This window comes from Uranotaenia lowii, chromosome 2, assembly GCF_029784155.1.
Source record: "Uranotaenia lowii strain MFRU-FL chromosome 2, ASM2978415v1, whole genome shotgun sequence".
Taxonomy (NCBI): Eukaryota; Metazoa; Arthropoda; class Insecta; order Diptera; family Culicidae; genus Uranotaenia; species Uranotaenia lowii.
The window spans coordinates 6,570,643-6,597,069 of NC_073692.1; the positions used below are offsets into that span (position 1 = coordinate 6,570,643).

The 26,427-nt window shown below is 37.5% G+C and overlaps 6 protein-coding genes and 1 long non-coding RNA gene across 7 annotated transcripts in view; 4 read left to right on the forward strand and 3 right to left on the reverse strand.

Annotated features, from left to right (window-relative positions):
* The window catches only part of LOC129745692 (60S ribosomal protein L9), a 285,451-nt gene that overhangs the window by 3,092 nt on the left and 255,932 nt on the right, over window positions 1-26,427 (reverse strand). The window lies entirely within an intron of this gene.
* Window positions 378-2,576, forward strand: LOC129745690 (ubiquitin thioesterase otubain-like). Its single transcript, XM_055738973.1, has 2 exons — window positions 378-694; window positions 1,688-2,576. Exons 1-2 carry the CDS (start codon window positions 563-565, stop codon window positions 2,405-2,407), a joined length of 852 nt encoding a protein of 283 aa, XP_055594948.1. The 5' UTR covers window positions 378-562; the 3' UTR covers window positions 2,408-2,576.
* Window positions 2,473-3,880, reverse strand: LOC129745688 (U5 small nuclear ribonucleoprotein 40 kDa protein). The gene is made up of 2 exons (XM_055738966.1): window positions 3,617-3,880; window positions 2,473-3,547 (listed from the first exon to the last, which is right to left on the reverse strand). The coding sequence occupies exons 1-2, from the start codon at window positions 3,734-3,736 to the stop codon at window positions 2,612-2,614; spliced, it is 1,056 nt and encodes a 351-aa protein (XP_055594941.1). The 5' UTR covers window positions 3,737-3,880; the 3' UTR covers window positions 2,473-2,611.
* Window positions 3,923-5,042, forward strand: LOC129745691 (rRNA-processing protein FCF1 homolog). The gene is made up of 3 exons (XM_055738974.1): window positions 3,923-3,941; window positions 4,261-4,334; window positions 4,402-5,042. Exons 2-3 carry the CDS (start codon window positions 4,332-4,334, stop codon window positions 5,008-5,010), a joined length of 612 nt encoding a protein of 203 aa, XP_055594949.1. The 5' UTR covers window positions 3,923-3,941; window positions 4,261-4,331; the 3' UTR covers window positions 5,011-5,042.
* LOC129745687 (T-complex protein 1 subunit delta) lies at window positions 5,785-9,067 on the reverse strand. Its single transcript, XM_055738965.1, has 3 exons — window positions 8,806-9,067; window positions 7,515-7,567; window positions 5,785-7,447 (listed from the first exon to the last, which is right to left on the reverse strand). Exons 1-3 carry the CDS (start codon window positions 8,909-8,911, stop codon window positions 6,005-6,007), a joined length of 1,602 nt encoding a protein of 533 aa, XP_055594940.1. The 5' UTR covers window positions 8,912-9,067; the 3' UTR covers window positions 5,785-6,004.
* On the forward strand, window positions 10,388-13,284 carry LOC129745686 (lipoma-preferred partner homolog). Its single transcript, XM_055738964.1, has 3 exons — window positions 10,388-10,563; window positions 10,640-11,560; window positions 11,650-13,284. The coding sequence occupies exons 2-3, from the start codon at window positions 10,661-10,663 to the stop codon at window positions 12,640-12,642; spliced, it is 1,893 nt and encodes a 630-aa protein (XP_055594939.1). The 5' UTR covers window positions 10,388-10,563; window positions 10,640-10,660; the 3' UTR covers window positions 12,643-13,284.
* LOC129745693 (uncharacterized) lies at window positions 17,362-17,841 on the forward strand. Its single transcript, XR_008737169.1, has 2 exons — window positions 17,362-17,676; window positions 17,746-17,841. It is a non-coding gene; the product is annotated as an uncharacterized LOC129745693 (long non-coding RNA).

Below are 26,427 nucleotides of genomic sequence, written 5' to 3' on the forward strand. Positions count from 1 at the left end.
TTTTTTCTGCGTGATAATATATAGGACATATGTAGATATGCTGTATTAAAGCATTTTAAGAGAAAATCCCAGTTTTTCAAATTCGGTTTCATTCGACGTAATGCTCACACGAGATGTGAAAATGTTTGTTTTCATCTGATTCAATTGAATTCAATGTGTAGAAGGATTTCAGAAACATATGTGTGTAGAAATATACTACATAAATGTTTATTTTTTGCAGTCTAGGTGCTTCACGTAAATGAAGCAAAAATTCACGTAATGAGTGCCTACGTGAAAATTAACGATCCTTTTCCACTGAGTATTATGCGTATTATGCGATAGAATCTTATAATTTCACACCATCAATTAGTTCCAGTGTAAAAGCGCTCTTTTGATGTCCCTTTGTATGTCAGTTTTCGTCTCTCGTGCAAGAAAAATGTCGGCATCTTGTTAGGGGAGCAGTCACACACAGCAGCAGTGGAAAATTGAATTTTTACTAGGAACTTTGCATTGAGCACTGTCAATCATCGTACTCCGTATCCGTCAGTTACAAACCGGTGTTAGGCACCGGTAAGCCGGCGGAATGAGCACCTCGGACAGCACGGACACGAGCAGCAACGCAAGTCAAAATGTCCCCAACACCAGCAGTTCATCAAAGCCGGAAGAAAATCAGGACGAACTTATCATCCAACAACAAAGACAAATCGAGCAGGAGGTAAGGATGAAAGACTTATTTTTTCGCTGCTACTGGGGTGTTACTTAATTAATGGTTTGACGAATAATAAGTCGTAGTTGTTAATCATCATTGTTTGACTAATGAAAATATAGGGCAGGTTATTTTTGAAAACGATTACCTACTAGGTACTACTCAGGTTGAATCAATAATTTGATAATCCATAACCAAATTTCCCGATTTTTGTTTATCAATATAATGAAAATGATCGATTTGGTTATCAGACCCTTTTTAGCTTGGTAGCCCAAAAATAAGATACTCTACTCTTCCTTGAGGTTGAGGTATTTCGTGGAATGATGAGCTAAATGCTTCATTATCCCACAGCACACCAAAATCTCAAAGAAGAGTATACTGGTTCAGGGTTGCGATCCGTCAGCATCCTGAGGCGTAAAGCTGTGACTGTAAAAACTGTATGCCGTCTCCTGTTAGAACAACCTACCTTTTGCGACAAGACTAACTAGTTCGCTGAATACCTTCAATAACGCGTTGAAAAGAGCTTCCTAACATGCTAATGATAGCGTTTTCGTTTTCTCCATTGGCACAGGGGCAAACTTTTTCTTATTGCAGTTTCGTTTATAGTACAGACGCAAATTTTTTCTTAATAAACAAACTAAATCGTCACCCGGGACGATGCCAATATATGGTTGCTACATTCACCCTTATGCTTACTACCAACAGTGGCAACTTCTACGCGTGCAACCGCCTGCTTGAGGTTCAAAACTCGGGTAAAACTGGTGTACTTAACACAATGCTCACTTCCCTGCATCATCACTCCGCTACGCCTGATTTAAGTGGGAAAGCCGAATTCCCATTTTTTTTTGGGATTTTAAACCTATAGGTTTATTCATCCCCGCCGAATTCCCATACTATCTCATATTAGTCATATTGTCCTTATACTCATCATTGCAACATTATTTTCTCTATAATGTATATTCCATAGATCCAATAGAAGCTATTCAAACATTTCAATTTCAGATTGCCTATTCGAAGCCTCTGGTCAGCGAATCCCAAACAATCGAAAGCTTGAGCTCGGAGTATCTCGGAGACGCGGTTTACATATCCAAGGTGAAGGATTTGTCTTCCAAGTACCAGGCAATTAAGCGTACGCGTCCGGATGGGAACTGCTTCTTTCGAGCGTTCGCTTATGCCTACCTGGAGTATCTGGTGCTTAACAAGGACGAGTTCAGCAAGTTTTACGAGTATGCAGCCAAGTCGTGCGAAAGATTAACCGAGGCGGGATTTCCCCGATTTACGATTGAAGATTTCTACGAAACGTTTATGGAAGTGATTAACAAAGTCAAACCGGAAGGCGAAAATACCGACGCTGCTCTCGCCGAGCTACACAAACTGTTTAACGAGCAGGGATATTCGGATTACGTCGTAGTATATCTGCGTTTGATTACATCCAGTCATTTACAGGAGCGAGCTGATTTTTACCAGAACTTCATCGATGGAAACTACACGATTGCTGAATTCTGCCACCAAGAAGTCGAGCCGATGTACAAGGAATCAGATCACATCCATATTATCGCAATCTGCTCGGCATTAGAGGCCGGAGTGCGGGTCGAGTACATGGATCGTGGTGATGGAGATCAGGTAATTGCTCACGAATTCCCAGACGGCTGCAAGCCGAATGTGTTTTTGCTATACCGCCCAGGTCATTACGATATTTTGTATCCGAATCCAACACCGTAAAAATAAAAAACTTCTTGCCGAACTGGTTTAGACTAGTGACAAGAAAAGAAATTAAAAACTTTCTCGACTTTTTTCAAACCCTCTCTATTCATGTTTAGAGAACTTAATCGCTAGTGTGTATCCTCTCATTAAACAAGAGTTAAAATTAAATGATTGATAAATTGCGAAAGTCTCCAATCCGTGCCATTGACTGAAAGAAATCCTTCAACCTTCGATCTCTCCCAAGTAAAGAGTTTTATCACTGGAAGCCGACAGAATAACAGGCTCAGTGGGATGAAAATCTACATCGTTCACGCTACCGTTGTGGCCTGGCAACTTGTACAGAATCCTTCTTGATGTTGTATCCCAAATGTAGACGAAACGATCAGCTGAACCAGCACTAATTTTAAGACCATCCGGCGACCAGGCGCATCTTAATAAATTCTTCTCAAAGTTATGCTGATTGCCTTGGAACACTTTAACGCATCTTTCTGCTGGAGCATAAGGGCGCACGTCCCAAATTCGTAGCGTATTGTCCATTGAATTACTTAGAATGTATGATCCATCTGGCGAAAGCGCCAAACCGGTAATTGTATCGGTATGACCGCGAAGTCTGTGAATAACATCTTTTTTGCGTATATCCCAGATCTTAATCTCGTTGTCGATTCCACCGGAAATGACCTGTTCGGCGGTATCATTGAAACACACTGCCGTGACTTGGTAACTATTGTCGAATGTGTGTATGACGTTCTTCTTTCGAGCATCCCAAATTTTGATGCACGAGTCATCCGAACCCGATACTATCAGGGTGGGGCCACGTCTTGCTCCACTGCAGCTATTAACAAAGTGGGAGTGACCCTTTAGTTTACGGATTCGGGTGCATGTCGGAACATCCCAAACAGCGACAAACTTATCGGTGCTGCATGTGTATAGGTGACTACCGTCTGGGGAAAAATGCACTTCCATCACGGCTCCTGAATGACCGCTCAGTACTCCAACGTTCTCGCATTCGCCATAAACATTCCATAAATAGATCTGCCTATCGAAACCGGATGACACCAGGTGAGCACCTTCCGGATGGAACTCGGTGGAGAAAATTTCTCCTCCATGTCCTTCGAGCTGCATGATCGGAGCCATCAAGTTGGATGTTCGATCCACATTCTGTATGAACAATAAAGACGTAAGGATATGTCAATTAAATAGAATAGAAATTACGATTGTGTTACTTACATGCTGTTCCATGAGTTGTTTGTCCTTGGCAGTGTAAGCAACCAGATCCGTACGGGATTTCTTGGTCTGCTGGAGTGGAACGAGGGCGTCTGAGGGACGCTTCTGACCGCCAGGCATCATTTTTGAAGTTGTTAAAAATGGTCAACCAAAGATTCTAACGGAATTAGATTTTGCCTAACACAGTTCTGGAAGTATACCTGCAAACGTATGTTGAATTGCAACAAAGATTGACAACAAACAGAACAACCCCAAACTCCCCAAAAATATCGGCGAGGTGTCGAAAATGATCGAACTGCCCTCTGTGTGGAAAACAATGCGACCAGGGGTTGTACGCTTAGTTAATTTTAATCAATAATGGATGAAAACCTTCTTTAACAATATTTTCTTTATAATTCCTAATTTGTTAACTTTAACTTAGCGTTTGTTACAATTAGCTATTAACTCATGTTAACGAAATCTGAAATTTTAAGTTTAATAAAATCAGTTACAATAAATAGGTATATAAACAGAAAAGTAAACTTAAATCGAACATAAAGTTGATATTTAAAACGTTAAAATAGATAATTTCACATGCATGCTTCAATTTTTAAGCGCAGTGTGATCAAATATTTTCAACTCTTGAGTATTTTAATTTTTAAGTGTAGCAGTAAACAAAAACATGTGGTAGCACTAATCGTATGGAGGAAAATAAAGTGTCTTTACAAAAAAGCTTAAAATGGTTAGCTATCTTATTTCCGTTTATTAAACTGTCTATGTATACTAATTTGTTATTGGCTTTTCGGTAGGGTAAAAAAGTTCAACTCAAGCGACTTCAGGCACAGCGTTCAGCCCAGCTTAAAAGGTGCATAAAACCAACCGACAATCGCCTGAAGCAAACAGATCGAGATGTCCGGAAGAAAAAATCCAAATCAAACGGTGAATTGAAAGTGATGGAAAAACCTCAAGTCAGTTCGGCCATGTTCTTCCAGTACAACACCCAGCTGGGACCACCGTATCACATTTTGGTTGATACTAATTTCATCAACTTTAGCATAAAAAATAAGCTAGATATAGTGAAAACAATGATGGATTGTCTGTACGCCAAATGCATCCCGTACGTAACGGATTGTGTCGTCGGTGAGTTGGAGAAACTTGGAGCCAAGTACAAGCTAGCATTGCGAATTATCAAGGACTCGCGGTTTGAACGGATCAACTGTATGCATCGAGGAACGTACGCCGATGACTGTTTGGTGCAAAGAGTCAGCCAGCACAAGTGCTACATTGTAGCCACAAACGATAAGGACTTGAAACGGCGAATCCGGAAAATCCCTGGTGTTCCTATTATGAATGTGGCACTCAATCGATATGTCATAGAACGAATGCCGGACGCATTTGAACCCATGGCTAAGAAGTGATGAAATAGATTTGATTTTGCTTAACTTCTTAACATGACTTTTGGATTCTAAATTTGTAATTATTAACTTGAACCCTTGAATGCAGCTTGTCGGCTCCCATTAACTATTAGTTTAGGTTGAGGAAATCAACTTATGTAACAAAACGATTTCCTTAACCTTACTAATAGATAAGAGTGATAAGACTAATAGTGCTTAGCATTTCTTATTTACTTATTTACCGACACGGTCCTACGCCATTTAGCATAAAATCATATGGTATAATGGTCATTTGGCCTAAATATAATAAATATATGAGACGCTTGGGATCAGAGGGGTGCAAGTGCCTTAAGTAAATCTCTAGAAAGGCTCCGTGTTCTAGGTTTACCCAAAGCTAGGAACAATCCCTTTGCAAGGTCCACATGCCAAAAATAAATGCATCACTTTTCATGTTAGGCCATAACAACTGTTATGCCAAACGTCCTTTATGCTTAACGACCATTATGTCAAACATCCTCTGTGTCAAATGACCATTATGCCAAACGGCATTGTTCCGGCAGAGACTTAAAGAGAGATTATTTGTTCAAAAACTTGAGGAATAAAAAAAAATCTACTGATTTCCTTTACCCCTGCATAGCACTTCAACTTTTCCTGACCAAATATATTTTTTAAATAATTTAATAATAATAAATATTTAATTATTGTAACTTGATGGTCTTCGAAAAAAAATGCAAACCGGAAATTCAACGATGGAATTTACCACGCTGTGATTTTCACCGAAAAATTAAAAAACTAGAATGAGGGTCTTATTGTTTATTATCATAAAGTTAGCGTTAGGGCAAAATAATGTAGCATTCTTGAGAAGATTGTGAATGGTGGTATGTCTTGCTTCACAGTAAGAACGGGGGTTATTTTCGGTGCGTGAGTGAATGAAAATGTGTGTTTCTTTCAAGTAGAATGCAAACTGTGTATGCAAATTTAAATTCCAGGCAATGCAAAATTAATAGCGTTATCCATCCTAATTCATGGTATTAACGATATCGTCTATTTTGAGAATTGATCGTACAGTTTCGGATGCGAGGGTGATTGAAGAAATAGAAACCAGTAAGGGCTGCACGACGTTTTCCACGAGGATATCGGTGATAGCTCCCTTCCGCACATTGATCCCGGCATTCTTTTCACCTTGGGCGTGGCGATTACGCAGCTCTGTGACCGTTCCAATTGGATTCAATCCGGCGTTTTCGGCCAATGTTGACGGAATAACTTCCAGGGCATTTGCGAAAGCACGGAAGCAATAAGCATCAACGCCTTCCAAGGATTGTGCATGAGCAGCTAACTGTAGAGCCATTTCAATTTCTGGAGCGCCACCACCAGCTATTTGAGCTCGTTTCTTTACCAAACAACGAACCACACAAAGAGCATCATGAAGCGAACGATCAGCTTCTTCTAAAACCAATTTGTTCGATCCACGAACAACAATAGAAACCGTCTTCCCCATGTTTTGGATTCCGGTTACCTTCACAAATTTACTGGAGCCACTGGAGACTTCTTCAACCAAATCAGCATTGACCAAATTTTCGGGCAAGAAATGGTCCAATGAAGCAATAGGACGACAGTTGAGAGTTTTACAAACAAATTCAATATCCTCTCGTTCGATATCCTTCACAACCATTACTTTTATCTTGTCCAAAAAGTGGAGTGCCAAATCGGAAATGGCATCACGCAGAATGGATTTTTGCACCAGAAGAACGTTGCAGCCAGATTTCTTAATCTGTTTCACAATGTTCAAAATATAGGCGCGCTCTTCCTTCAAAACACGATCCATGGCAGCATAATCAGACACAATGATGCTGTGATCCATATCAGTTTTTGGAGCCGAGATACAGAATTGAATAAGACCAATTTTGGCCTTTTCAACACGCTTTGGTCCATTGGTTCCGCTTGATCTCTGGGTAAAAACGAGGCCATCAACTAGCTCGGTATCTTCAATGGTACCACCCAGACTGCGAATGATTTTTATGTTCTTAAGATCAACGCCATTTTCGTGGCCCGGTTCAGTCACTTTCAAAACAGCATCGACGGCAATTGGGGCCAATTGGCTGCTATGTTGGGACACAACTTTCGAATTAAGAGAGGTAGATGCACTCTTGATCAAAGTTTCCCGATCGCTTAATTCGATTGGCTGCGACATTTCTGTCAAAATCTGAACAGCCTTGGACGAACAGCGCTGGAACGCATCGGAGATTGCTGTCGGGTGAATTCCCATTTGTAGCAGCTTTTCAACTGCCTCCAGAAGTGCCCCGGCCACAACCACTACTGAAGTAGTTCCGTCTCCCGCCTCAACATCTTGTGCACGCGACAGCTCAACCAACATCTTGGCCGCCGGATGGATGACATTCATCTGCTTAAGGATGGTGGCACCGTCGTTGGTAATCGTGACTTCTCCATTGCCGGATTGGATCTGCAAATCATTTTAAAAGTCGTATAAGGGGTTTGTTTATTTTTGATAATGTATATTGATTGTTTACCATTTTGTCCATACCACGGGGACCCAAACTTGTGCGGATGGCATCTGAAACAGCTGAATTAAAAAAAACAGGTATTAATATTCTGATCCTTGACAAACAACATTTGTAATTGTAATTGTGCTTTATTGATTTAACGTCAGCCCATCGATATAAAATCATAGTTAGGGTCAAGGAAATACAATTTGATAGTAACAAGTGAATTAATTATTTCTGGTCTACTATTCTGTCACGCTCTAAGAAATCATTCTAAAGAGAAAGCTGATTTAAATGAAGAGATAGTGTTTTTCTGTCTGATAGGTTGCTAAAGAATTCCACTGAGACGCTCCGTAAACAAGGACGGAACGTTGCTGTTGTAGGCCTTGAACATGAAGCATCCGATGCGTAAAGAGTAGTTAGCTAGAAGGTCACAACCAGTAATTGTCCATTTTAATAAAAATTAAAAAAATAATTTACTTGAAATCAGTGATGCAACAAATAGGTATGTGTATGCATCAAAGTATCTTAGGAAACGACTTGAATTTTAAAATCAGGGTCGTAGATTTCATGCGGCAAGGATACCAATGCCTGTTACCCGACTATCTACTAAAACAACACCTGCAAAGAGGGCAGCTCAATAATTCCCAGGCACATCATATCGAGCGAGAAGAGTATCACGGAGCACGGTGCATCATGCTGGAACAGCATTCCCTTAGAAACAAAACTCAAACCTACCAAGGCCAATTACAATATTACAATATCGTTCTGTTGTTCTGGGGTTCATATAGACAAAAATGAGACACACAGACGATACAGATTATTTCATTCTATTATTTAAAATAATTAGGCCCAACTTTGAGGAAGAACGATTTGAAACATGTTGAATTTCTGCAGAAACATGTTATAAGAAAAATATGGCCAAAATAAAACGAGCTAAGCCCATTGTGCAAAATAAGTGAAAAAGTGTATCATCTGACTCATTGCTAGTTTTGAGGTTAGAAAACATGAGAAAATTTAGTACCAGAAAATCTATTATATTCATATGTTAAAAAAACCAGCCATTAAAACTGAAGCTATTATTCTACGATGATTTTATTCAACACGAGGAACCTTAATTAATTTGAGAATTTAACGTTTCATGTCTGTTTTAAAGAAGACTCAAGAAAGCAACTGTTCGTATTTTCTGTTCGAATTTTCCCAACATCAGTATGGTAAAATTGCATGTATATTCCATATGAGATTATAAAACGTTCTCATTTGCTGGAATATTCACAATACTCTAAGAAAAGCCTCCTACGCAATTCAGCGGACTTACCTTTAGCAGCATTAATGTTGCTGATCCGGATGTCAGCCGGTTTGGTTTTATCCTTGTAAGCCTGGCCCTGAGGTTTCACACCTTTGCTTGTCGATTTAACAACCATGTTAGCAGCGGAAATAACTGACTGGCAGTTTATTAAAACAATGGAACGCAATTAACACGGTTAATTTACCGTTTTCTTCACTGATAGGCTCTTTGCCGGAGAACAAAACGCGTGCACTTCTTCGTCGGGGTCGGCTGAAGATGTTTCTTTTTTCTTTCACACACTTATGAAAAAAAGAGCAATCATGACACTCTACACTCTCAGCAAAATATTTTTTTTAATTATTATTAAACCTCTTTCGATGAGGGGTAGGACATTTTTGAATAATAATTTTTTTGGGTAATTGCATATAAGAGCAAGTTCACTGGTGTTGGGAAAAAGTGGTAGAAATTTTGACATTTTGAAAGTTTACCATGCAAAAATGTTTTCAAGATCTCTGGGTGTTGTATTTTTTTACAGCACTGTTTCTATTTCAGCCGTATGCGATAGAAATATTGCTATTTTTTCATCATAGTATGCGAAAATATAATAGCGCCAGCACTAAATTTTATTTCGGAAGTCCGGACTTCCGACTTCCGGAAGACTTCCGACAAAGAAAAGTGAAGTACTGGATTATCGGAAATCTGTGTTTTGTTGCCAGTTCACCAGCGACGTTTCTAAAAATTTTATTTAAATTCACAATACAACACGTGTTGTAGAAAAACTTGAAGGCCACAGATCTTGAAAATGTTTTTGTATGGTAAAATTTTCAAAATGTGCAAAAAGTGACAAAATTTCTACCACTTTTTTCCAACACCAGTGAACTTGCTCTAAGCAGCTGTTTAAAGTTAAATCACTGACCATTTAAATGGCTGTTCTAATATTTGGTTTCTATCAGTCCTGGATTTATTTTTTGTAGAACCCCACTCGTGTCTCGTCAAACATATTAGAACTGGGTCAAATTGGGTCCGATGTTTTAACCGGTTCTAAAACAAAAGTTGAGTTGAATGAAATCCCAGTCTTTGTATGCGATCACCATCGTTCGAAGTTTTTTGAAGAGACATATTTCGTGATCATCATGAAGAGCGCTATCATTGTTAGCGTAACATTTCATAAGCGCGAAACTAGCAGATAGCTCGAAACGAGAAAAACGCGTTTGAAATTTCGGAACATCTAATCAAAACCTATTTTAAAAATCGACCACTTTTTGTTCAAGAAAATCGAGAAATGTGCATTATAATCTTCGTTGGTTATCAAGAACTTTTACATTTTTCACTAAATTTAAGATATTTTCGATTTTCGCCCTTTTATGTTTTCGATTCCAGTTACACCTGCAAGTTTTGCCCAATTGATCGGCCGTTTTTGTTTTGGTTTCGAAGTTTCGCCCTCTGGTCCTATACATGAAAAAACTAATTAGGCCGTTTAAACCCAGCTGTTTGGATTACGGATAAAAAATGATTTATAATTCAAATCTGCTAAACTGGCATCAGTGGCATGCCAATGATCATTATAGGGCGATGATGATGATGAATTCATTGATAAATATTTGAAAACGTCAGAAATGATGTCATTTCTATCTTTCTTGTTAAAAGATTAGAAAAAATTCTTTTAATTCATTAAGAAAACTTTAACTGCTTGGATTCTTTGCTGTTTCCATAAGCTTTAAGTGGTCTGTCGGGTGAAAAAAGTGATTCACTTTTCCGTTTCTGATAACGTTCAGCAGTACACGAAAGGTAAGGCAAACGATTGGGAAGCAAAAGTGGCACAATAATGGGTGTTGGCGAAACTGATTTTTCTTTCATTTTATAGAACACAAAGGTAAAAAAAGCGATGGAAAACTTAAATTCGCAGTTCGGGCACATATCTTTGCGATCATCTGGGGAATCTCAGCTAAAACAACAGTCTACCATATCTGTAGCTTCAGCAGCATCAGCCCAGCAGAAAATTCCCCCTCCCCATCAGTACAGCTCCTTGCCAGATAGTGGACCGAATGGTGTGGGCGTGCCAGGAATGATCATGATGGGAAAGAAAGGCCCGGCAGTTCCCCCAAAGCCCTCTAAAAAAGGTCCATCATCATCTCATTCTGTTATTCCGCCTCAGGTTCCCCGAAGTTCTCATGTAAAGCAGTACTGTGAACCGTCCTATTCAACAGTGCTACAGGCTCAACAACTCGGTGGACAAGGCTCGGAGGATCATCCTTATACCAACACGGCTTTCCCTGCCGCGCATGGGAAAATGGTTCCAAGGAAGGCCACCTTGGACAATGCACTGGAACTGCAACAGCAAAAGGAAGCCCTGGAGCATCACAAACGAATGATGGAGATCAAAATGCAACGCGGACAAGCCGACGGAGCTGTTTACGAAAATGCCACGCCAAGATTTTACGAAGGATCAAACGATGCCACTTATGCTAATATATCCGGCAATAATCCGTCAGCCAAGAACAATGACGGTTTGATTTACAGCAACATCGTGCACAACAAAAGTAACCAGAAACCATACACACAGAGACAGATCTCGGATGAGCTTCCCCCGCCTCCGCCTGCGGTGGTTGGGATGAGTTCCCCATCACCATTGAATTTGAACGCTTCTGGAGCTGAGCTAACGTTGGAAGAAAACGACGATGAATTCCCACCGCCACCTAGCCCGGTTAGTTCGTCGTACAGTGAACTGCGGAGGGCCACTGATCCGCCGCCTATGGGTCGTCAACCACAGCCGACATACAATATGGTAAGTTTGGTTCAGCAATTCTTATCGTTCTACCCACTTATTAAGTACCTACCTGGTAATTTTATAATACATATTTCCAATATTTGTAGGTCGGCCCCGGCGCGGCTGGCCATACGTACAGCAACATGGCACCGAACAATCAGATCTATGCTAACAACATGCACCACCAGTCGCTTTATGGAACGTACGGTGGTATGAGCTCACAAGGTTCTACTACCTATGAGTCCATATACGAACCGATTAATCCACGTCCAACCAGCCAGATGTCGGCGCGTTCAAATTATTCACTCTACACCCCGTACGTGAATGCTCGTGGAGGCATTAACAGTCCTAACGACAGCATGATTACCAGCGCCTCCAACCAGCAGCTGCACCGTGCTGGCCATGGACATGGACATGTGCCCAAGGAATCTGAGGTTGATACTCTGACCGATTTGTTAGTTCAATCGATGGATAACGTACAAGATCCGGATTCCTTTGGAACTTGTGTAAAATGTGGTGATCGAGTTGTAGGAGAGAACACTGGTTGTACCGCAATGGACAGAATTTACCATATTGCTTGCTTCACGTGTCAGCAGTGCCAGATTAACCTACAGGGCAAACCATTTTATGCGCTTGATGGTAAACCCTATTGCGAAGAAGATTATTTGAACACACTGGAAAAGTGTTCTGTTTGCTTGAAACCAATTTTGGAAAGAATCCTTCGAGCCACTGGAAAACCCTATCATCCGCAATGTTTTACGTGCATTATTTGCGGAAAATCTTTGGACGGAATTCCGTTCACGGTTGATGCCACAAACCAGATCTACTGTATCGAAGATTTTCATAAGAAGTTTGCTCCAAGGTGTTGCGTGTGCAACAAACCGATCATGCCTGAGCCAGGCCAAGATGAAACGATTCGTGTGGTAGCGTTGGATCGCAGCTTCCACATCAATTGCTACAAGTGTGAGGACTGCGGATTATTGCTTTCTTCCGAGGCCGAGGGTCGTGGTTGTTATCCATTAGATGATCACATCTTGTGCAAAAGTTGTAACGCTCAACGCGTACAGGCTTTAACGAGGGTCGTTACAACCGAATTGTAGAGCAAAACGCTACGGGGGCTAAAATGGTTCATTATTTCAATGTAGTGTCATCTCTGCCAATCGCTAGAAGCCGAAGGCAGCTTAATAATAGCTATATTCAAAAACGGTTAACGAATTCCAGCAGTATCACCTGTGTAAGATACGTAATAGGAAAGTTTGCTAACTTAAGATGTAACCTTTGGTTATTTGCAGACAGTTCGGTAAGTCCTGCTACAAACCAATAAATTTATCTGTTACAATTTTATCAAAACTTCAACAGTCTTATTGGAACTGGAACCCACACATTCCACTGTATAATCGAGAAAAAAACATAAAATCCCAAAAAAAAAGGATGAAAATCCTTACCTTCGACTAAAAATATAAATAGATGATCGAAAATAACTGTAAACATTGCCAACAAAACCCTGAAACTTAAAAAAATTTAACAGAAATCTTTTAAAGTAAGGAAACAATAACCTATGTACTAGCATTGCATTTATTGAAACTATTGTGCAAATAAAATGTAGGCATTTATCAAAGGGAACCCTTATTTTTGATAGATCAAGATAAAAATGTATTTGCTACCCAGCGTTACGTTTGTGACAGTCATTATTGTAATTGCGTAGTAGTGGAACTGGAAATGCTAATAAAGAAATCTTAAAACTGAAAAAATGTTTATTCTTCTGGTCTGATGTCTCCCCTCGCTCCTAAACGAGTTCTTGAAAAACATAAATTTCTTTTGGAGTGCAATTTGCGCTTGCTTCATATACAATAGCATTTAGTACAGCCTGAAAGACTGTACAATATCTACCTAGAGTTTGAGTACGTTCTATGTGGTTCTATGTTCAACTCGTGACAATAAATTCCAGCACCTGCACGGCCGTTTGATAATCAACCGTCAGTCTTCTGCGAAACCTGATAACCATTCTTGAGGAAAAGGAATTTTTATTTTATAGCCCATGTAGGGAAAACTACTTGAGAGTTTGGCGCTAAATTAAACTCGTTAAATCTAACTTAGGGATACCATACGTACTCTTTTAAGATTACATGTCCCCTTTTTCGATTGACTGGGCGTACTCTTCTTTTTGTGAAATTTTACTAAATGTACCTTTTTTTTGTTGAAAGTCATTACGAAGCTTACAACATTTTGTTTTAATACACAAGCATTTTTAGTCGTAATAAACAGTGAGCGCGATAAGTGCCTTTGAGTATACAATTAGTTATCTCTACATGAACAAAATTTAGGTATAGTACAAGAATATTTTAAAAGAAAATTTATAATCGTCATGAAAGTCACATAACTTCCAAGACATTAACAGTATTTGATAATTTGAAATATTTCGGTGCCACCTCAGATAGCACGAAATATGTACTGTAGAACCCCGATCATTCGAGTCCCAGTTATCCACCAGCCACCATTTTTATCCAAAATCCAAAATCCATTAAAAATGTGTTTTTTCATCGCTATATATTGTTAAGCTATTAAATTAACGACTCTGGCAAGTTTAAAATCTAAACTTGCCAGAAACGTCGATTAAATAGAAAAATAGAATCCATGTAAGAACAGATAATGCGCCTGGATGATATGCAATACCAGAGCAAAAGGATAGGGTTTGTCATTGTATTTCGTTTGATCCGAGGTTTTTTTTTAATTAGTCTTAAAAAATGGCTGTTTGCTTTACGCCTTGCTAGCCTAGCGTTCATACTGAATTCAATTTACATGTCAATACTCGACTCTAAGAAAAATTTAGCTATTAACTTTAGTACAGGAATTTGTTGAATTTTAAGAATCGATGTAATATGTGCTATTTGTCCTCGTTCCGTTAGTTTGGCCATTAAACTCCTTCTCTCGTGCTCGAACATTCGGCATTCGAATAGCAGGTGTTGCGGATCTGGCTGAAGCTGCTCCGAATCCGCAGCGGGCATCTTGGATAATCCTATTCCTGTACAAGTGTGCAGGCAGGCGTGAATGGTTGCTAATCAGTTTGTTGACAATAGTTAGTTCTCTCCGATGAAAACTTTCTCTCGACCACCAAGGTCTTGTTCGCACTTAGGTAAAATGCTGAACCAATATCTTCCTTTCGATCCACTATTCCAACTTTGTTGCCATACTCCAAGCTGTCGTCTTTCCGAGAAGAATGAAATATCATAGTGACTGAATGTGTAAGCTGTTGAGTTGCCGTCATCTGTGGCTTCCTTGATCCGAGGTTTCACTTATCCGAGGCAGAGCTTAAAAAAGTTGACAGCCTTGCGTGAATGTGAAATTTCTCTCCATTCAGATACCGTATTTTTTTTCACCTGGAGGCAAACTAGAGGCAACCTAGGTTCGCTCTAACTGCTGTCATCGTGCTCATTTATTGCTCGAGAGGCAACCTACACACTAAGATTCCATTTTTCCGCTCGGGACCTTGATCCTCTGAATCACAGGGCAATTGGCTAATTTTCACGAAATTCGAATGGGAATCATCCTGAATATCGTGACGCTTCATTTATTCTGAAATCTAGGATGAAACATCTACGAGTTCACAGGAGCTTAAATGAATCCTTTAAATTTAGGACAGTATTTTCCTGAATCACGTTAGACACATCTCTAGTCAAAAATGTTGTCTCTTGCTGTCTCTTTTTTACCAGTGCCAAAAATTTGAGACCGCACTTTGCCGTTACCGTTTGATATTGTAGTTCAGTGGCCGGTATTCGAGCGATTACCATTCGTTTAGTTTAATCCGCATTGGTTCCCCGTAGGGGGAAAAAGTGAAAATCTGAGAGGAACGAAATAAGATTCCGGTTAACCTTGGAGGGCAGTTTCATATCAGCGAATCAGAACTTTGTGGAGAAACTGTAAGCTTGGTTTGCTGATTCGGCCCCACGATTCCTCCACCCCGGATCCGGAGCTTTGATCAAGTTTGACCGACCGATCTAAACTCAGTTTGCGGACATGGTTACCACGCAGCACAAAGGTTTAAATCTTAGTTTCGCACGACACATTGGTATGTACCCCTGCCATCCGGCTTTTGAGTAAATATTAAAAAAAAAATCTTAATTTTCAGAAATAATGGCTTGCCTGTGTGTGTCTATTTTACCAAGAAAAGGGAAAATTTTAAACATTTTAAATGTTTGCAAATAAATTAAATTTGTTTGGATAAACAATTGTGTTTCTTTATTGAACAGGGCATTGGGATTGATTTTTAAAATTAAATAGTTCCAGGGGAACGGGTACCGTCCAGAAGCCACATTAAATCTCAGGAGAAAACTGTTTCTAATTCACAGGAGAACACCGTTTCGAACCTTCAGGTGAATTTGACAGTTGTTTTCCTGAGCTGTTTTTCTGTCCTGAAATCGTCCTGTAATTTCAGCTGTTGAAAATACAGAACAAAATCGTCCCGCCCACAGGAGAAAAAATTAAGTGTGTACACACTAAGATTGCATTTATTCCGCTCGGGATAACGATTTTTCGAATCACAGGGAATAGCTCAATTATCACGAAATTCAAACCAATTCTCATCCGTATCTCGTGATACTTCATTTCTCCTGAAATTTAGGATGATACTTCTTCGAGTGCACAGGAACTTGAACTATCCCCGTAAGTTCGAGACAGTTAGTGGTATGAATAAGGTTTAGCAATTGCTTCGGTAGCTTTTACTTAGCTCGAAATCAATCAAAGCAAAAGTCCAAAGCATTTGCTTAGTTTGGTATGAATAAACATTTGCTTAGCGGATGTGTACTAAAGTCTTAGAACATAGCTTTTGCTTCGAAAAATAGAGCTATCCAACCAGCAGAATCTGAAGTTTTCTAAAGTAAAATGAAAGAAGACGATCAGAAAATTGAAAAGTACGGCTAAAGTAGCCTTGAAGTCGACGAAGCGGGTGGTGCGTGTAAGAACGACCGGAATTTTTTGTTAATGCGTGCTCGTATGTTGATGTTTAAAGAAAAATGAATACATATTCGAATATTGTCAAACAAAAATGGCAACTTTAATATTTATCATAAGCTCTCCCACATGTATTCGGATCGGGATAATCCGATGTATAAAAGAATAGGCAATAGGCCCGCATTTTAATTTAGATTTTTTTTTAAATCTTAGGATTATAAAAAGTTATTAAAAATGAGAGATCTGTATAATGTTTTAAATTATTACAATTTATTTCTTACTTTGAGCCAATGGAAGAAGTCCCCACTATAGCCGGATTTTTTTTAATTTGAAATATTTACTAATTGATTTGTTTATTGTCATCTTAGACGAATGATATTATACAACGACAGGAATATGAAAAAAATTGGGTTATCACTTCGACTTTTCTTTATCCATGTTGAAAATATCTTTTTGAATTGTTTTGAAGTGAAATATTGCTAATTTGATAAGTTCATGACGTTATTGAAGAATTTTTTATTGGAAAAGTCTGCTACCGAGCATGCTTAGAAAATGAAGCAATTACTATGAAATTTGTCGAGCAATTGCTTCAGATTTGAGCTTTATTCATACCAAACTAGCTTGTTCTAAAAGTAAAAGCTCCTGACTGAGAAAACAGCTGTCAAAAAAAACTTTATTCATAACAACCGAAGCAATTGCTTTAAGCGACTGCTCGACTGCTCGATTCAGTTTAGCAAAAGCAATTACTAAGTTTTTTTCATACCACCCAGTGTCCTCCAGAATCACGGGAGACACATTTCTTGTAATTTTTTTTCTCTTGCTCCCATGTTTAAAAAAGGATTTTTTCTCTCTTTTTCACCAGTGCAAAAAAAAGTTATAACCGTTAACCATTTCTGCTTGTCGTTTTTTGCGGTTACCTACTGTCGTTTTATTTGTTAATTTTTTGGTGGCCGGTACTCGCGCAGATTTTAATTGATTGATGGTTATAGAATAGTGTTAATTGAAATTTAAGTTGAGGCTGCGAAGAACGCATTGCATTGAAGAACAGCACGGCTGTGTGGACAAACTCTACCATTGGTCAGGATTCTTTCCCCCGTTTTGGAAGCTTTGGTTGGCCAATCGACTCAGCTAGCTGACATGGACCCGGAGCGCAAGGCTTTAAATTCCATAGTTCACCCGGCGCGTAGGTAAGTTTGATTGCCATTCAGCGTTTTGGTTACGAAAGTAGTGAAAATCTTTTTTTTGGTTGTTTACAGAGGACTGTCTCGTCTGTGGTGTTTTGAAAGTGAAAAGCGTTGAGATGTGCAAAACTAGTGAAATAAGGTGAAATATAATAAAATGCTTGAAATATATTCTTCTTGTTGTATTTTTTTCCTGAACAGTGCATTGAAAGCAATTAAAAAAATAAAAGAATTTAGAACTAAGGGAGAGGGTAGCAGAATTCACGACAAACGGGTGAAACCCGTTTCGAGCTCACAGGAGATACTCGTTTCGAACCTACAGGACAATTCTTTTCCTGAGCTGTTTTGCTGTCCTGAAATCGTCCTGTAATTTCAGCTGTTGAAAATACAGGACGAAATCGATCCGACCACAGGAGAAAAGATTAAGTGTGTAGGTTCGCTCGAAAAAGGGACGGAGTCGCCCTGAGAAAAAAGTCAGTTTTGCGAGAAGTTCACCAATACTCTCAACGTTGTTGTCAAAACATTAAACAGCTGTTTTTGGCTGAAAGCAAAATAGTTGAAATAATGAACGGGAAAATGATGATTGTCGCGATTTTGAACCTCTTAGCCAAGCAAAATCGTACTATCTGCTGTCCAGTTCAATCCGGACACGAAAAAAGGCAATCCGGATGTGAAGAACCAAATGAAGAAATCTAGAAGGGAGAACAAAATGACAGCTGCATGTAAACATTGCGCTCGTTCTCACGCACACCTACGTATGGAATAACTCGAAACCCGAAACTCGCTTTTTTATTCTGACGATTCCAGAGCCAAATCCGGAATCAAAAAAAAATACGCCAAGAGTCTTCCGTTTGCGTTTCCTTCATTTCCTTCTCTCACTCAATAAGCTCTCTCTGACTGACAGCCTTTACAATTTTCATTCGCTCTTCTTCTCGTTCCATTTGGACAAAGGTCACAGTCACTTCGAGCCCATGACTGTGAGCTTCGATTTAAACTCAGTCATTCTGATGTTGAATGAATTGAATCCGTTGGTGACAAGTTGAACGTTGTTCTTTGACTTCCTGGCGCTTTTTTTTTTTTTTGTTTGTTTTGCTAGGATTTTAACACTCTCGTGTTATTCATCCCTTTTCCTCCGTGGCTTGTCAAAATACTTCCTGGCGCACAAAGTGATAAATGGAACAAAAAGCGTTTTAAATTGATAGCGGCTAAACGGTAAACTATAGAAAGTCAGTTAGTGGTATGAATAAGGTTTAGCAATTGCTTCGGTAGCTTTTACTTAGCTCGAAATCAATCAAAGAAAAAGTCCAAAGCATTTGCTTAGTTTGGTATGAATAAACATTTGCTTAGCGGATGTGTACTAAAGTCTTAGAACATAGCTTTTGCTTCGAAAAATAGAGCTATCCAACTAGCAGAATCTGAAGTTTTCTAAAGTAAAATAAAAGAAGACGATCAGAAAATTGAAAAGTACGGCTAAAGTAGCCTTGAAGTTGACGAAGCGGGTGGTGGGTGTAAGAACGACCGGAATTTTTTGTTAATGCGTGCTCGTATGTTGATGTTTAAAGGAAAATGAATACATATTCGAATATTGTCAAACAAAAAATGGCCTAACTTTAATATTTATCATAAGCTCTCCCACATGTATTCGGATCGGGACAATCCGATGTATTAAAAAAATAGGCAATAGGCAATAATTTAGATTTTTTTTAAATCTTAGGATTATAAAAAATTGTATAAAAATGAGAGATCTGTATAATGTTTTAAATTATTACAATTTATTTCTTACTTTGAGCCAATTGGGACTTCTTCCACTATAGCCTTATTATTTTTAATTTGAAATATTTACTAATTGATTTGTTTATTGTCATCTTAGACGAATGATTTTATACAACGACAGGAATATGAAAAAAGTTGGGTTATCACTTCGACTTTTCTTTATCCATGTTGAAAATACCTTTTCGAATTGTTTTGAAGTGAAATATTGCTAATTTGATAAGTTCATGACGTTATTAAAGAATTTTTTATTGGAAAAGTCTGCTACCGAGCATGCTTAGAAAATAAAGCAATTACTATGAGATTTATCGAGCAATTGCTTCAGATTTGAGCTTTATTCATACCAAACTAGTTTGTTCTAAAAGTAAAAGCTCCTGACTGAGAAAACAGCTGTCAAAAAAACTTTATTCATAACAACCGAAGCAATTGCTTTAAGCGACTGCTCGACTGCTCGATTCAGTTTAGCAAAAGCAATTACTAAGTTTTTTTCATACCACCCAGTGTCTTCGAGACAATTTATCAACACATCAAGGTCTTTCATATTCTTTTAAAAAATTGCTGAAAAAGTTATCAAAAAATTTTAAGTTTTTCTTTAACATATAGAACATGTTATCCAGACTACAAATATTCTAAATGCGAAAAAAATGCGACTTGTTTATGAAAGTTTTTGTATTTTTTCGTAGTAAATCTATTTGTTTACATTTTGTTTCATACGTCACGTGTTAAGCTTTCAAGGAGATAAAATAGTTGTTTTTTTAAATACTGAGTTTAGACACTCGATGCATTAAAAAAAGTTTAAGATTGTGCCCTTTCAAAAACATTGTGGAGGAAATCATTGAAATCGAATAAAAAACATAAAAAGTTATAAGCATTTAAAAAACAAGCTACCGTAAACTGGGGCAACATGCAACATTTTTCAACTTCAATGGCTTTTAAAATATTAACGCTTACAGATAGTCATACCTCTTGTACGTCAAAAGTTTTAAGGTTTATGGTACACCAAACTGGCGTAGTCTGAAAAATTATTGGTTTTATGTTATTTTTAAATTTACAAAAATATGCGATTTTCACCCTACTAAGAGAAAAAAAATCTGTAATTAATGAAAAATCAAATGAACACGAACAAATTTATAGTTTTTGATACATCTGTGAAGTCATAACGCTTAAAGCACCAATTGCAGTAAATTTTGGTTTTGTTCGAATTAAATTTTACATTTTGTCTGTCAAATTTTTTTTTAAGAAAAAGTTTTAATCTGCTGCATACATTGAGGGGTAAAAAATACATACTACAAAATATTCATTTAGTCTAAATCATGAAAATAAATCTTAGGATGGATTCAATTTTAATGTTAACAAACGCATAATGCAAAACAATCATATCCCAGCATATGGAAACGCGATCTATGAGATTCAGTTCTGATTGGCATTTTGTTGCATTTTGCCCCATATAGCTAATTGAATTATAAAAATATTCATTTAAAAAAAATGAAGTGATAGTCCGAAAAAAAATTATACACCAACAGTGTTGGTATAGAATAATAAAAGCAATATATAGTTTGTAGATGATATATTAAGCCAATCCGTCAAACTAAGTAAAGTTTTTTACGGCATAGAAAAATGTTAAAATTTGTACATTTATTGCACGAATTTTAATTTATTTATGAGGATCAAAAACTTCACGATGTTGAAAACTATGTCATCATCAATTTGTTATCATTCAATGTTAACTTTATTACAGTATATTGAAATAAAAATTGAATAAGTGTTGTGGTATAAAAATGTTGTATTTAACCCTACTTTTGCATGATGCCCCGTTTGACGGTATAATTATTTTTTAGACTTTTCTTATAAAAACAAATTGTTTAAATCGCAAAAAAACAACAATTTTGAAAATTTTATGCCATCGATCCGGCGATTGGAAAACGAGAAGAAGAAGTAGAAAATTTTGAAGACATTATTATTATTTATTAATATCAATATCAAAGGAATCTTAATTATAGTGCCAACCTCCAAGGGCAAAAAATATTGGAACTTGGTCCCGAGCGGAATAATCGCAACCTTAGTGTGTACACGCAGCGAAAAGATTTTTTATTTCAAAGGAAAGTGCCGCAAAAACAAAGGATTTTTTCCTTTGATTTTGGGATAAATAAAAATTACTTTGATTCAAAGGCATTTTCCTTTGTTTCAAAGAATTTTTCTTTTGAAAAATCTTTGAATCAAAATATTAATTCTTTGAAACAAAAAACAGTTCCATTTGATGCAAAGTTGTTCTCGTTTGCTACAATGTAATTTAGATTTAGATTTAAGGGGATTGGTTCATTGAACCATTTTCCTTTTATTCCAATTGGAAGAAATATTTTCTGTTGTCCCGAAGTTCCTATTAGAATTTTGAATAATAAAAAGAAAGAATTTACATTTTAAATTCATTTTTATTCACAAAATTAACACTTAAACTGGTTCACTATAATTGAATCATCCGGTCCTAATTCTGGCCTGAGGGCATTCTTCTTGGGCCGCTCAATAGACTTCCGGAAGCAGCTCCGATTGCTAGCTTTAGTGGTCATCCAACTGGTGATAACCGCTGAAGATCAGACCGCTGGATTTGGGGTGGAATCTGCCGTGGTCCTGTAACAATGCAAGAGTTTATATAAAATCTTTAACATTCACTTTTTGATTAATGGATTAACACACACTTACCATTCTTCATCCTGAATCCTCCTAAAGCTATCTCTGATTCACTAGTTTTGATTTTCAACACTACCGGACAAACTTAATTTATTCGAAATTCGGTTCTTGCTCAATCCAAAATATCTTCTAAGTTTAAAATTTTAATTTAAAGAAATTATTCCTTTCTGTTGAAAACAATTTTCTTTGGTTGAAAGAAAATTTACTTTGTTTTAAACGAAATGTGCAATTGAACAAATTTCTTTTGAATCAAAGAATTTGTTTAAAATCAAAGTTCAAAATTATTCAGTTCAAAAAATTAATTCTTTCTTCCAAAAATTATTCATTTGAATCAAAACGATAATTCATTGATTCAAAGTAAACAGGAGTTAGATTCAAAAAACTGAATGTTTTGGATCAAAGTCAGTTTTGTTTTGTATCAAAATCCAAGTTTTCTCTGCGTGTAGAAAAGAAAAAAAACCCTAAATTTTAATTGGAAGTTTGCAGTAAATCTAGTGAAAACTAATGTTTCGTTTCTAGATCCTTTGAAAGTTAATTACTTGATTAATAACATCCAGTATAAAAACATAAAAACTCAGTCGATCTCTTGATGTTACAGCTGCATTCATGTTTATTTTTAAAATGCTTGTTACTTTCATATTTTTCATCTGATCACAATCATGCCCTCGACAAAATTTGTAAGAAATGCACAATCTTTAATTTTGTTCAATGTATCAAGTGTCTTAATTAAAAATTCTTAGTAATAATTATTTTATCTCCCATCTTAGTAAATTAATCATTTATTTTTCAATAGAATATGAAAGCTTTTGTTGCGTTGATAAATTGCTTCGAAGACATCAAGTTGCTATCGTTTACCGTTTAGCCGCTATTTATATTGATCGCTTCATTTGGATCATGCATGAAAAGTAACCTAGGCGAATGTGATTGGTTCACACATTCAAAGAGGGCCGAGCTGAACGATTTTTCTAAGTTTGATCCTGTCACGACTTTGCGGAACGAATGAGTGTGGAACGAATGGTGAAAGAAAGGAGAAGACATTCACAGTCAACATGAAGGTCATCCTCTCCATACAGAGTACATTTCATTGACTGACGAAGGAGATGAAAGTGACAGCTTTTTTCTCTCACATTCAATCCGCTCTCTGTCAATGACTGTGAATCTTTCGAGCACTGATCCGAGGTGGTCAATCCCTAGAATACCTCGGTTAAGCGGGGTTCTACTATGGTCAGTGGTTCTACTGTATACCAAAATTCGTGAAATACAGTCTCACCTTGTTTCAGCGTATATACGAAAACAAACAGACTCCAATTTGACAACTCGATTGCTGATTTTCCAGCAAACTAGATCAATTGCTGGAAAGTCCAGCAATTTGAAAACCGATTGCTGATTTTTCAACAAAATAGAAAGGAACACAACCGAATGCTGAAAAATCCAGCAATTAGAAAACCGATTGCTGGTTTCCAGCAAAATTTTGGATTGCTGAACGTTTCCAGAAATTTTTTGGCTGGAAATCGAGGCGAAAATTTACTGTGTGGGTATATGTTAACCTGATGGCTGGGATAACGCGGGAGCTCAGAAAACCAGCTCGGATAAGTGGGGTTCTACTGTTAAACGTTTCACCTGACTTTCTGAATTCGAAGTAATCCGACCAGTTTAATTTGGAGTCAAACACTTAAATTTCAAAGAAAAAAAAACTCTCAATTTTTGGTTAATGGTCAGTCTATAAACCAATGGGAAGCCAAAAACTTGACCAACAAACCCCACTTAAAAAATTATACGGACTCGGCCGAACTTAACTTACTAAAAAAGGCATCATTTGGATATTTTAGAGTACATATATCTCCTTTCTTAGTTTAAATATGTATTTGACATGTGTGTTCAAACAATTGTGTGTTTCAACAATTTGAACAACTTTCTCAGATATACCAAGTTTGTAAACCGTATATTAAAAAGATATTAAATAAAAACTCAAAATTACTTGTAGTATTTTTAAAATGTTCTTAACTTTTATGATTTTCATGCGATCTTGATGGTGTCTTCAACAAAGTTTCTCATAATAATAAGATGTACAACTTTTTTTAGTAATAATTTTTTTTATTTCCCTTCCAGATGGAGAATCACCTTTTTCGTCTAGAATTGGATAGATCATCAAAAAACATGAAAATGTTGTGAAGACATCAAATGTTTGTCGTTTACCGTTTGACCGCAAATAATTTTTATTGCTTTTCAGATGCATTCAGTCAGACAGTCAGCGAGTACGAACCGACCGAACGAGTTGAGTGTTACAGGGTTGGTCCTGTGGCCTGCTTCAGAGCGCCGGGTCTGCACACTTACTTGCTTAAATCTAAAATTCCTGCGTGTTTTTAGAAACAGTTTTTTTTACGTTAGCTAAAATTTGATTTTTTTTTTATTCAAAGCTTCAATTCCCAAAAAAAATCCGACCCCAAGGCACTGAACGAGTTAGTGGGAGGAGAGGCAGAAAAAAATAAAGTAAAGCCGATTTGACGAATAAAAACGGAATCATTCCGATGGCGGATTATTTTTCGAGCAGAAACATTTGGTAAAATGGGGGATGTTATTTGTCCCATGATAATTTCCACAAGTTTTTGTTTGTTGACAAAATTTTCATCTGGAAGATCATTCTTGTACCTTTGAACTTTCTATTGTAAATATTCAACAGATTGTTCCAGGACTCGAGCTCATCCGTTAAAATCTGTTAACATGGCCTTGGGCCATCAAAAGAGGTGATGGGACCCATGGGAGTTAAGTCAGCTAAAAGATATTGACTATTTTTTATAAATCTTAATCAAAACTTAAAAAATTTCTAATGACAACTTTTTGAATTACTAATCTGCTTTTCATACCGAGGAAAATATGATAATAAATCTCTCGTGCAAGCCACTGAGACATAACCAAATCCCAACGGTTTTCCTACCCACGCCGCAGATTGTGCCAGCCTCCGTACGTGCTTCGGAAAGAAAGTGCCATTTCGGACAAAAGCCATAAAACACATAAAATCCCATCGAATAATCGAAATGTCACATTAAATTGTGAAATATATTCCGTTTTTCTCGCCCCACATATCCCAATATATTTATACTATGCAGTAGGCCGTTGTGTCCACTCACCGTGCATTGTCAATGCTGTTAGCGTAAGGTGTTGACCAGTTCACTTGAAAACAGCATGCTCCCGCTTGCTTTGTGTACGCATTGATGCTTGATTTTGACTGAATTTTTAATAATTTTTTTATATATAATATTATAAAGATGAGTTGGACTATGTTTGCTTGTATGCACCTTATTTATTTCATGGGCAAAATTTGTTATTATGATGAATACATACAAAGCTTCAAAAATTACTGAAAGTCAAACGACTTATTTTGATACAATACCTTCTATGCAAAATTTGCTCGATCATTTCTCGAGTTATTAAAAAAAATGTATGGGTGCACCCCTCTCCCTTTTCAAGCTCTCCACTGAAAAAAAAGAAGAAGTCTTAAATTTTTATTTCCATATACTTTCCTAGGACAATTTTGATCCAGTTTGCTTAAAATGTTATCGAATTATCCAAATAAATGTATAAGAGCCCCCCTCTTCCCTAATCACCCCCCCATTGGAGGGTTCCCGAAGAAGCATAGAAACATTTCTCCATCCTAAGATCCCTCCTCTACTAAAGTTGGTTCTTTCGTATGACTAATTCAATTGATATGCAACAAAAATGTATAAGGCTTGTGTCTCCTTTTCCTATCTCACTCAATGGAAGAAGGGAAGGGTCCCAAATAATTATAGAAACATTATTCGTATCAAAATACAATACCATACTAAATTCGGTGCCTTTCGACTGAATAACTGTAGACATCTTTGAATAACTGTGGTGGCCCTCTCTTCTCTTCCTATTTGTTTACTGGGATCAGGGGGGTCTCAACAACCATTGAGTCTTTTTCCGTATCGAAATATCCTCCCATGCCAAATTTAGTCCCATTTGCTTGATAATTTCACCAGTTTTGAAAAAAATTGTATGAGAGAGGGGGGCCCCTTTATGTTTCTCAAATGAAAGGTGGTAAGAGCTTGAAACTATCTTGGGTACATTTTTTGGTTCCCCCTACTCGATCACCCAAGCAACCAAAATTCCCATAAAACAGGTACAAAAACGCTTACTCAGCTCCATCATTGATACGAAGTACGTTCTATGCAGCTCAAAATTTAAGTTCTTACTGATGCTTTCAAGTTCCAAAACAAGTCCTAATGATCTTATATTCAGCTTCCAGCGGCCTCTTAATTCAGCTTCCAAAAAATCACAAAA